The sequence below is a fragment of the Carcharodon carcharias genome, chromosome 17 (genome assembly GCF_017639515.1).
Source record: "Carcharodon carcharias isolate sCarCar2 chromosome 17, sCarCar2.pri, whole genome shotgun sequence".
NCBI classification, from domain to species: domain Eukaryota; kingdom Metazoa; phylum Chordata; class Chondrichthyes; order Lamniformes; family Lamnidae; genus Carcharodon; species Carcharodon carcharias.
This window is the reverse complement of record NC_054483.1, coordinates 70,789,175-70,801,310: the sequence shown is the minus strand read 5'-3', so window position 1 is coordinate 70,801,310 and position 12,136 is coordinate 70,789,175. Positions and strand designations below refer to the sequence as shown.

Sequence of the window (12,136 nt, the reverse complement as noted above, 5' to 3'; positions counted from 1 at the left end):
GCGAGGGAAGATATATTTTGTATATCTAAGTTAACAAAGAACTGCTCTTGCCAGGCTAAAGATTCTTGCTGATTGGTTAAAAACACCTGGTCTGAGAGCAGTATTCTCTGAACATTTTACTCTTTGAAATTCTCAGTCAGAGTGTGTGTATGTAGAAGCAGGATGCAAGAAGAAGACTCTCTTTCTCTCTGTCCCACCTATGTTACATGTGGTCTAGACTGAGTTAAACGTTCATCAGAAATGTATCATCAGAATAACTCACTTTTTTTTTGAAAGTTTGCAAAGCCAAGGTAAGTAAGAATCATCAAGGACAGTTTCACCAAAAATCCGTCTGAAAGAACTTACAAATTAATTGTGCCTAGAGTTCTGTTAGATCAACAGCATCAAGGTCCTTTTGAATTTTATCCTTTTGAAAGAAACATTCCCATACTCCAGCCTCTACAGGGGACTTGTTTTGTCCTGTTTTGTGTGTGTGTATACAAGGGTTTGAATATCTGTATTTTTTAAATAGAGGAAAATTGTTACACTTATAAACCACAACTTGTATGTTAACCAGTTTTATAACTTGTTTTAAAAAAGAAGTTTGTTTTTATCATAAATCAATTTTTTTTGTACTTACTGAAAGAAGCCTAGTTAGAGTCTTTTTATGCTGGGAATAACAGTGTCTACGGTAAACAGTTGGCCAGTTTCGTGGGTGAATTAAACATTTATAACTATTGTCGCGACCTGTGGAGAAGTGGGGCTAGAATTAACAGTACTCCTCCCATCACGGTCACTAACAAAAGAATGGGGGCTCAGGCAGGATTTGAAGCACAGACAATGAGTGATTGGATGCAGATTAATAATAATTGTTAAAGGATAAAAAGACAGACATCATGGCCGGGATTTTCCGGTCTCATCACGGGCGGGACCCACCATGGGCGAGGCGGCACCCCAGCCAGAATTCCATTGACTTGCGGCAGGACCAGAAGATCATGGCTGCGGGCAGGTGCAGAAAATCCCCCTGCAGGATTCATTGGTAATCGACTTGGCTTTGGAAGTTGCTTTGACTTTTTATAATATGGAAGATTTATCCCTGACTGTTTTGCAAAAAGTAACCAAGGCTAAGCTAAGGGAATTGGCAGATTAACCGAAGAGGTGAGGTAAGCAGATGTAGTTGAGGTAATAGCACAGTATTTGAAATTGGAAGGAATTCAAGAGAGACCACATTCTCCAGGGGGTAAGTCAATTGAGTTAGCTAGGATTCGGTTGTAAATGAAGCAGTTTGAACATGGAAAAAGAAATGGATAAACTTAAATTTGAACAGAAAAGAGCAGAAAGGGAAAGAGCATTTAAATAACTCGAACTGGAATTTCAGGCAAGAGAGAAGGAACAAGAAAGGGAATACCAGCTTAAAAGGCTGGAATTTAAAACAGAGGCACCAGATGTTGGGGAGCATTTTGCAGACAGAAGAACTTATCCCAAACCCAGAGTCCAGTGGGGAGATGTTTAAATTTGTACATTTGCTTGTACAAGTTTGAGGAAAGCGAAGTAGAGGCATTCTTCATTTCATTTGAGAAGGTAGCTAAGCAAATGAAGTCCAAAAGAAAACTGGACATTGTTCCTGCAAAATAGGTTAGTGGGCAGAGCTCATGAGGTTTATGCATCACTTTCAGAAGAGGTGCCTATGGATTATGATGCAGTAAAGAAAGCTATTCTTAGTACATATGAGTTGGTCCCTGAGGCTATGTTTCAAAACATAGGGAAACAGCCTGGGCAGACTTACATTGAATTTGAGAGGGTAAAGCAAAGTAACTTTGGTCGTTGGATATGGGCAATAAAGGTAGTAGTCATATGTAAGACCCTTAGGGAAATAATTCTCCTGGAGAAATTTAAAAATTCACTCCCTCCAGTAGTAAGAACTCATGTAGAGAACCAGAAGGTTTCAAAAGCTAGGCAGGCAGCAGACATGCCTGATGATTACAAGCTTGTCCATAAATCCAAACCCTTTTCCCATCACCCCACAAACCCGAAAAGGATAGAAAGTGGGAGGGTGAAAGGAAGGCAAGTAGCCAGGGAAGAGAAGGGACAAATGGGAATGTGCTGAAATCTCCTCCTCAGACCAGAAAGGCGTGACGTCCGAAGGCCTAGGTGTTTGTTCATAGTTTGCCTGTAGACGGAATCAACTTACTCCTCGAAAATGATTTAGCTGGAGTGTAAGTAATAGCTTCTTCAGTAATTACAGAAGGACCAAGTGAAGTCAAGGAGACAGAGCAGTTGCAGGAAAAGATTCCAGGAATTTTTCCTCCTTGTGTAGCAATGGCTAAACAAGTTCCATCGTCAAAGAGTAAAATTGGCACCACAGACAGATATTTGGGGATTTGGACAATCCGAAGGAAAGGTTCAGTAAGTTGTCGCTGATTGAGGCTCAGCAAGCCAATCCAGAGTTACGTAAATTGGCACAATCGGCTCAAACTAATGTTGGAACAAAAGAGGTTCCGGAATGCTATTATATTAAAAGTGGGATTCTGATGAGGAAGTGGAGACCTCCTTACAGACTTGCAGATGAAGTGTGGATGGTGGTTCATCAGGTAGTAGTACTGCCCAAATATTGTCAGGAAATATTAAGGATAGTTCATGAGATTCCTATGACAGGACAGATATGGATCTGAAAGACCCAAGCACACATAAGTCAACATTTTTACTGGCCAGGTCTTCACAAGGACATGGTGCCATATGTGCCAGGCGGTGGGAAAACCACAGCCTACAAACAAACTGGCACTCTTAATTCCCATACCAGTTTTACGAGAACCATTTAGTAGGGTGATAATAGGCTGTGTGGGACCATTACTGAAAGTGGGACACCAGTATATCCTCACTATTATGGATATGACAACTTGATTTCCAGAGGCTATCCTTTTGAGGATGATTACAGCTAAGCTCATGGTAGAGAAGTTAACCCAATTTTTCACTAGATATGGATTACCGATGGAGATCCAAACAGATCAAGGTTCCAATTTTATGTCTAAAATTTTTCAAAACATGATGAGTAGTTTGGGTATAAAACAGTTAAAGTCCCTGGCATAAAGGGAACTTTAGAAAGGTATCATCAAACTCTCAAAACAATGACTAAAGCATATTGTCATGAATATCCCCATGATTGGATTAAAGGACTGGACTTTCTTTTATTTACCACTCGAGATTCACTGAATGAATCTACTGGTTTTAGTCCTTTTGAATTAATCTATGGACATGAGATAAGAGGTTCACTGAAATTAATCAAAGAAAAGTTTTTAGGGCAGAGGGACAAATCCTGTATGCTAGATTATGTACCTGGGAGCCTGCAAAGTGGCTCAAGAACATCTTAAAGTTTCTCAAACAAAGATGAAAGAATGGGCAGATTATAAAAAAACTGAGACCTGAATATTTCAACCAGGGGATAAAATGTTAGTGTCATTTCCTTTACAGGAGGATCCTCTGATAGTACGGTTCAGTAGTCCATACAAGGTAGACAAGAGGGTTAGTAGGGTAAATAATTTGATAGACATCCCAAATCACAGGACAAAGAATCGGCTATGTCACATCAACATGTCGAAACCGTACCGTCGCAGGGAGGAGGATAGGAAGGAGCAGATATGTCAGGTAGTAAGGGGAGTGGAGGATGAAGGAGACAGTGAGAGTGAGGCAGGAAGAGGTTGAGTTCACCTATTGAACTTGCTGCTATACGATTAACTAATTCTGAAATATTAGGACAGTTGGATAACATGTTCTCATACTTTGAGGTAGGACAACAAGGTGAGGTCACATATGAAATTCAAAGGAATCTGCAGGGATGAACCAGGACGTACAACTTTAGCCATGCATGATGTGGATGTAGGGAGGTCTTCTCCTATAAAACAACACCCTTATCATTTAAGCCCAGAGAATCAGGCTCAGGTAGAAGAAAAAACCCACACATGTTGAAAAATCACATGATTGAACCCAGTCAAAGCAGTGTTAGTATCCAGCAGTGTTAGTGCCTCAGCCTGGTGGCTCAACCAGATTCTGTATAGATTACAGAAAGGTTAATGCAGCAACAAAAACAGACACTTACCCATTCCCTCATTTAGAAGATTGTATTGACAGGTTTGGTAGTGCCATTTTCCTCATTAAGGTGAATTTATTGACAGAACACTGGCATGTACCTTTAACATCACAAGCTAAGGAGATGTCAGCTTTTGTCACAGCGAATGGCCTATACCAATGCTGAGTGGTGCCATTCGGCTAAAAAAAATGCTCCAGCCACTTTCCAAAGACTAATGAATCAAGCTATACCAAAGTTCCTAACTATGTGGTTTACCTGGATGATGTATTGGTATACAGCAGCAGTTGGAATGATCACTTAAATTAATTAGAAGTCCTATTTAAAAAAAAAAATTACAGTCAGTAGATCTCAATAAACCTTGCCAAGAGTGAGTTTGCTACTACAGCCTTATAATTTGAACGTTGTCCATATTACTGGAAGAGATAATATAATTGCTGATGCGTTATCCAGAATGTAACTTATGTTCGTATAATATAGAAATCAAAGGCTCAGAATCTGTACAGAGATTCTGCATAAGGAGTGAGTGAGAATGGGTGAGTGCATGTTTAAAATATTTATATGTATGTTGTATATGTTTTTCCTTTATGTTTTGTAATGAGACACTTTGAAAATTGGGTTTCATTCCTTACTGGTGGAGGCATGTTTTTGGAAAATTTAAAGGACGTTGAATTTTGGACATTCTCCCTTCCGAGTTACTTTTAAAAGTCTGCAAGATTAATTTGTGGCTGTGAATATGCCATTCCTCAAGAAACCACGGGTCAAAAGAGATGTCCAGCGGAGACACCTGGAGAGGGAAAGAGATGCTTTGTATATCTAAGTTAACAAAGAACCGCTGTTGCTCAGCTAAAGTCTCTTGCTGATGAAAACAGTATTCTCTGAATGTTTTACTCTTTGAAATTCTCAGAGTTTGTACGTGCCTTAGGAGCAAGAAGAAGACTCTCTCTCTCTCTCTCTGCCCCACCGTTGTGTTACATGCAGACTAGAGTGAGTGAAACTTTCATCAGAAATGTCTCATCACAATAACTTGTCTTTTTTTTTTAAAGTTTGCAAAGGTGTGATAAGTAACAGTCATCAAGGACAGTTGCACCAAATATCTGTCTAAAAGAACTGGACGTCCATTGTGACCAGAATTCTGTTAGATCAACAAGGTTGAAATCTTTTCAAATGTTATCCTTTTAAAAGAAACGTTCCCATACTCCAGCCTCTGTAGGGGTCTTTATTTGTTTTGTCCTGTTTTGTGTTTGTGTGTGAGTGTGTGGGGGTTTGAAAAACTTTTTTAAAATGTGGAAAAAAATCGTTACACTTCTAAACTACAACTTGTATGTTAACCAGTTTTATAACTTTTAAAAAATAAGTTTGCTTTATCATAAATCAATTTTTTGTGTGTTTACTGAAAGAAGCCTGTTTAGAGCCTTTTTATGCTGGGAATAACAGTGTCAATGGTAAACAATTGGCCAGTTTTATGGATGAATTAAACATTTAAACTATTGTTGCATCATGTGCAGAAGTGAGGCTAGAATTAACTGAGCACTCCTCCCATCATGGTCCCTAACCATATGGGGGTTTGTAAAGAACCTAATGAGAAAAACAAGTTTTAAGAAAATGAATAGGCTTTGCCAAAGTAGCTGTTGCCTCCCTCTCTTCCCACCTGATTACTTGTTCTCCGCTTTTCTTTAACTTAGCTATTTTTCATTATAAGAAGAAAGCCATGAGCCAAACAAAATGCCCTTTAAATGTGCAAATGGCTCATTGTAATGAAAGCATGCTGGCTTGGGTAGGTGTGTATAGCTGTGTTTCAGCTGTCAAAAAGGCCACCATCCATCACTGCTGAAATATTCAGCAAGTTCTATGTATTATGGACTCTTCATTTTTTTGTTTGAAATGCCACTGAGCTTTGCAAATTAATTTTCTTAGAGCACTAAGTTAAACTTGTTTGTCTTTTATTCATGGAATTGTTACACTGATGTGAAATGTTAGCTTGCATCAACTGGAAAATAGCTTTGGAAGTTTAAAAGTGATACAGCTTATATAATGAGAGACTGTCATTTTGGTATGCAGAGGTTCCCCTTTGTCAAATTTCCCTTGCTATTGAAATATGGTAAAATGCAAAGAAACTGAGTTCCTTCTGAGCAATCATTTCTGTTGAAAAGGCATACCTATTAACAGTGTATCATTAATCAACATGCGCTTTATGAGGTTGTGTCATTTTGGTGATGTACTCCTTATGTATAGATCAGCACAAACAAAATAGCCATGGCCACAGCTTTTAAATAAGTGCACTTTGCAAAGTGTGTTAGCTATATTTTGCTTACCCAGAGTTGGAGCTTTAGATCTAAAACCTTGGAGGGGGTTGAGACTCATCTTGCAAACTGCATTCTTCATGCTCTAGCTGTAATTTAGGCCCACTATAGAGCTTCTGTCATTTCAACTGGGTTCCTTTTCAATGGCTGTGCTTTGGAATTCAGTGAAAATATTTTGGCATCCAGTGCCACATATTATATGCCTGTTTAGGAAAGACACAGTCCACTCTCATTCCAGTAAGTGCATGTCAATTTGTGCATTGGTTGGAACCCATACAATAGCAACAGTGCTGATCATTAAGCCTTTCACAAGCAATGCCCCTTAGCATACTGGGGCTCAGTTCATGTGGAAAGATCTGGGCCAGTAAAAAGGTTAATCCTTTAATTCTGAAATCATTTTTAAAGTAAACAGTTTTCTCCTTGCAGGTCAGAGTTGGAGTAATCCAGTACAGTTCGACACCTAAGTTTGAATTTTATCTGAATTCCTACTTGACAAAGGAAGAAGTAAAGGAACAACTTAGAAGAATTATATTCAGGTATGTTACCATCCTGTTTTTTTTCTGAAAGTATATTATTTGATAGATCTTTAACGACTGTTACTAATATCTACAGTCAAATCTTTGAGGCCCAAACATATTTATGATTGAAACAGAACATGCTGGAAATATCCCCCTTTCCATGCCTCTGTACTTTCTTAAAAACCTGTCACATCTCTAACTTTTTCCAGTTCTGACAAAAGACCATCGAACAAAATTGTTAACTCTGTTTTTCTCTTTCCACAGATGCCTGACCTCCTGAGTATTTCCAACATTGTTCATTTTTAATTCAGATTTCCAGCATTCACAATATTTTGCTTTCATGTTATTTATCAATTGTGTGCTTTATATGATGGAGTGAAGAGGAAAATTTATCATTTTCTTACTTCCTTACACCTGGGAGATATTACAGCTTTGACCTAGATTTCTGCAATTTTATTATTTTTTTTATCCATTTATGCATAATAATATCAGAGAAATTGAAAACATTTTCATTCCCCCTCCTATACTAATAATGTATGTTGGAATCCCAGCGCATTGTGCCACGGAATGGTAGTGCATACAATCCTCTGTATGCAGTCCTTAACCTCAGGTTAGCAGAGATCAAAATCCTTTGGCCTGGCTTGCTGTTTTGGATGTGTATGTAGCACCAACTTCTATTTCTGACCAGACTGAAGTATCAGTTAGGTTAGAGCAGGCTCAGTTCACTAGTGTGGTTTTGCCAGGTGCCTGTGCCAGTCTAGATGCATCTTGAAGATGCATCCTTCTGGAATGGCAGGAAATAGAATGCTCAATGGGCGCTTTTGGGGGTTGCCAAGTGCGTTTTGTTGTCAGTGGATTGATCTAACATTTTAGCCAGATTCCTAGTGTCTCACGGGCCATTACCCTGAACTGGAGACCTTGGTGGGCTCCACTTCTGCCCTGACTTACACTGATTTGTATGCCATGTTCTCTCTGCCGCCCGGATCACTGGATGGGATAGGGATGGGAGTGGAGGGAATTCCAGCGTGCAAAATCCCTCCTCTAAACTCACAGGCCATGTCTAGGGCAGGTGGAGGTTCACCATCACAGACCCCAACAGAAGCTGAGGGTAGTAGTTCATCTGGGCGGCAAGCCATTATCCTGCTTGAATTTGCTTTACCCAAGCTGTACTCCTGCTAGTTCTTCACTGGGAGTATCCCCCTCGTTCCAAGGAAATTTAGGGCTTAGGAATTTTCCTATGGGGACGAGGGGAGGAAATGGGCATTACCCTAGACCACCATCTAATCACTTTGTAACTATCTTTAAAGCACCAGGAGTTGGGAATATTCATTCCACAGCAGATATGGATTAAACTCTGTTTAAATGAATAAATATTAGTGCAAATTTTCAAAAAAAAAATTCATAGTTAAATGTGTGAATGGGGTTTGTGCACTTGAGTGAACTGCCGAAGATATTTTTTGTTTACAAAGTAAATCTGGTGCCCTCCCTCTGAGGCACAGAATGTTATTAGCATCAGTTGGTAGGCATAGAGCCAATGCACTTGTGCAAAACTGCGTAAATCCACTCTAATACTTTTAGCCGATGTTATTTATTTGACATTTAATTAAGAGCAGATTTGTGGCTGACTTCAAACAAAGAGAGATGAAAAGTCTTGGCCATTTGTGGAATCTTTACAAGTCGAAATTAAATATGATTGGAATATTTTCAGATGAAGTAGAATAGGAAATTTAAAACTTGATAAACTTACTTGTCATTGTTATTCCCAATGAATTGATGGATTTACACTGTGATCGCAGATTCTACAAAATGAACAAATTATTTGTTATTAACACTATTGGTTTCCTTGTTATCATTGTACCTAAGAATAAATATAGAACTGAGTAGATCAAGGATATTTTAAAATTCCATATATTATTAACCACTTTCATTAGTCCTGTTTGCTTTATTAACTCAGAGGCGGAAGTACACAGACAGCCCTGGCTTTGAAGTACATTCTTCATAAAGGTTTTACTGGTTCAAGGAATTCATCTATTCCTCGAATTCTTATAATTCTTACTGATGGCAAATCTCAAGGTAATGTGCTACAGGCAGCAATGCAACTGAAAGAAACTGGAATAACTGTATTCGCTGTTGGAGTCAAGTTTCCAAGGTGAGGAACTTCCTTCAGTTCTGTGTGGAGTAGTATGAATGATGGTCTGTTAGAATGGGTTCCTGATTAGTACCAAGCATCATTTTCCCAGCAAATTTTGCACTTGAGCTTCTAAGATTATTGCAGTCCAATCTATTGTTTAGGGAAATCACTGCTTTTAGATTTTTAATGACTTTGGAGCTAAACGCCTTTCCTTTTATCTTCTAAAAAAAAAATGCTTAAAAAAGTGCTGAAAATAAATTAAACGTACAAAACAAAATAACTTTGTGAAGATAGCATAACAAACATCATGGTGATGATTCCTGCAAGAATGTTACATTTCCTTACACTGCTTCTCAGTTGGGCTGATAGGCTGTGTTGAAACTGTAGCCACAAGGGTATGAGATTAAAATGTCATTGACCAAAAGGTCATTTTGGAATTCAAGATGGATTTTGAAGATAACATTTCACTGTGAAATTCTTTCAATCTACTTGAGGTAACAAATTCTGCACGTGGGCTAACAATTTTTCATCTTGTAAGTTAAACAGTTAGGTTTTTTATGACTGTGATTTAATTTTTTTAAGTTTTTATTTGAAGAGGAGAAATTATTCTGTGATGAAGCGATTAAACCATGTGTGTGCTCTTGTTGGTGCTTTTCTTTATGCATTCATGGGATGTGGGCATCACATTTATTGCCCATCCTTAATTGCCCTTAAGCAGGTGGTGGTGAGCAGACTTCTTGAACTGCTGCAATCCATGTGGTGTAGATACAGCCACAGTGCTGTTAGGGAGTGAGTGCCAGGATTTTGACCTAGTGACAGTGAAGCAATAATGATATAGTTCCAAGTCAGGATGGTGAGTGGCTTGGAGGGGAACTTCCAGGTGGTGGTGTTCTCATGTCAAAAACAAAAACAGAATTACCTGGAAAAACTCAGCAGGTCTGGCAACATCGGCGGAGAAGAAAAGAGTTGACGTTTCGAGTCCTCATGACCCTTCGACAGAACTTGAGTTCGAGTCCAAGAAAGAGTTGAAATATAAGCTGGTTTAAGGTGTGTGTGTGTGGGGGGGTGGAGAGAGAGAGAGAGAGGTGGGGGGGTGTGGTTGTAGGGACAAACAAGCAGTGATAGAAGCAGATCATCAAAAGATGTCAACAACAATAGTACAAAAGAACACATAGGTGTTAAAGTTAAAGTTGGTGATATTATCTAAACGAATGTGCTAATTAAGAATGGATGGTAGGGCACTCAAGGTATAGCTCTAGTGGGGGTGTTTTTTTTTTTAAATAATGGAAATAGGTGGGAAAAGGAAAATCTTTATAATTTATTGGAAAAAAAAGGAAGGGGGAAACAGAAAGGGGGTGGGGATGGGGGAAGGAGCTCACGACCTAAAGTTGTTGAATTCAATATTCAGTCCAGAAGGCTGTAAAGTGCTTAATCGGAAGATGAGGTGTTGTTCCTCCAGTTTGTGTTGGGCTTCACTGGAACAATGCAGCAAGCCAAGGACAGACATGTGGGCAAGAGAGCAGGGTGGAGTGTTAAAAATGGCAAGCGACAGGGAGGTTTGGGTCATTCTTGCGGACAGACCGCAGGTGTTCTGCAAAGCGGTCGCCCAGTTTACGTTTGGTCTCTCCAATGTAGAGGAGACCACATTGGGAGCAACGAATGCAGTAGACTAAGTTGGGGGAAATGCAAGTGAAATGCTGCTTCACTTGAAAGGAGTGTTTGGGTCCTTGGACGGTGAGGAGAGAGGAAGTGAAGGGGCAGGTGTTGCATCTTTTGTGTGGGCATGGGGTGGTGCCGTAGGAGGGGGTTCAGGAGTAGGGGGTGATGGAGGAGTGGACCAGGGTATGGACCCTGGGTGTTCCCATGTGTCTGCTGCCCTTGTCTTTCTAAATGGTAGCGGTCATGTACCTCATGGGGCAAGTAGATTTTCTGCTCATTTGGACATTTTTTAGCCAGTGGAAGGATATGCAGATTATAATTCCAACTGTTGTATTTTATATATTTATCTATGTGTTTATATAAAACTCATGCATTGATGACTGGTTTCAGTAGTTGGGGCAAGTAACTTAAATAACCAAATTAACTGATAGTGTTATACTGTAAGTAAAGTTTAATGGCATTGCTTTTACCCATCATTTTGTTTGAAAATGGATTTACCTGTCAAGTAATCGAGCATAATGACCACAATGTACACGTGTTGTTAAAATTGAACATTGTAGACTTTATTATGTTGTAGCCAATAATTATTAAACTAGCATCAATGTGTGGTTGTGCCCATTTGAAACCTACTCTAACTCTTAATCTTCCGGCAGTTGGGATGAGCTGTACACACTGGCTAGTGAACCCACGGAGAGCCATGTTTTGTTTGCAGAGCACTTTGATGATGCTGTCAATGGTCTGTACAGCACACTCACCAGCTCTGACGTCTGCTCAGCTATTCCTCCAGGTAATCTACAAACTGTTTTAACATAAAACATGCCTTTAACAGCTTGTTATCAGCTTGCAATCTATGGATAGATGTCATCACTTAACCTGAAGCCTAGAGTGCTATTGCTCTGATTGCTTTAGGAAGTAGTTTAAGCTCTATATATTCAAATTAAACCTTAATTCCAGGTGTTCATGTGTCAACTGTCATGTTGAAAAACAATAGTTAATTTTAAAAATGGTTAATAAATGCAAAACAAAATAAGTGCTCACAGTTTCTCAATTAGAACTTCCACCATCTGTAAAGGTTCTTGTATTCCTTTCTTATTATGTATAATACCAGAGCGCCATAGTGCAACAGTTTTAATAGTACAAGATCCTCAATGCATGTATCTATAAGCTCCCCGTGCGTCCAGGTAATTCAAAAGCCTTTTCAAAAAGCTTGGCAACGTCTCAGACAATTGGAGTCAACTTGCCAACCACTCAGCACCCTTTTCTACATAATATAAATTGTAGCAATCATTTGAAATTTGGCATCCTTTAATTTGTCCTGATGAGTGCAAGATAAAAGCTTTGGTAACATTTTTTTGAGCAATAATATAGCCTGTGTCCTGAGGCATACCATAAGATAAGAAAGCGTGTCAACTTTATGTAGAATACAATGGTAGAATAACTACATAGGATGATTTGCATCTGCCTG

The 12,136-nt window shown here is 39.1% G+C and overlaps 1 protein-coding gene across 2 annotated transcripts in view; it reads left to right on the top strand.

Moving 5' to 3' along the window:
* The window catches only part of vwa2 (von Willebrand factor A domain containing 2), a 91,153-nt gene that overhangs the window by 37,149 nt on the left and 41,868 nt on the right, over positions 1-12,136 (top strand). For both annotated transcript variants that reach the window (XM_041210293.1, XM_041210292.1), the window contains exons 5-7: positions 6,790-6,899; positions 8,836-9,030; positions 11,325-11,458. In XM_041210293.1, the coding sequence (XP_041066227.1) occupies positions 6,790-6,899; positions 8,836-9,030; positions 11,325-11,458 (439 nt within the window). The remainder of the gene's footprint in view (positions 1-6,789; positions 6,900-8,835; positions 9,031-11,324; positions 11,459-12,136) is intronic.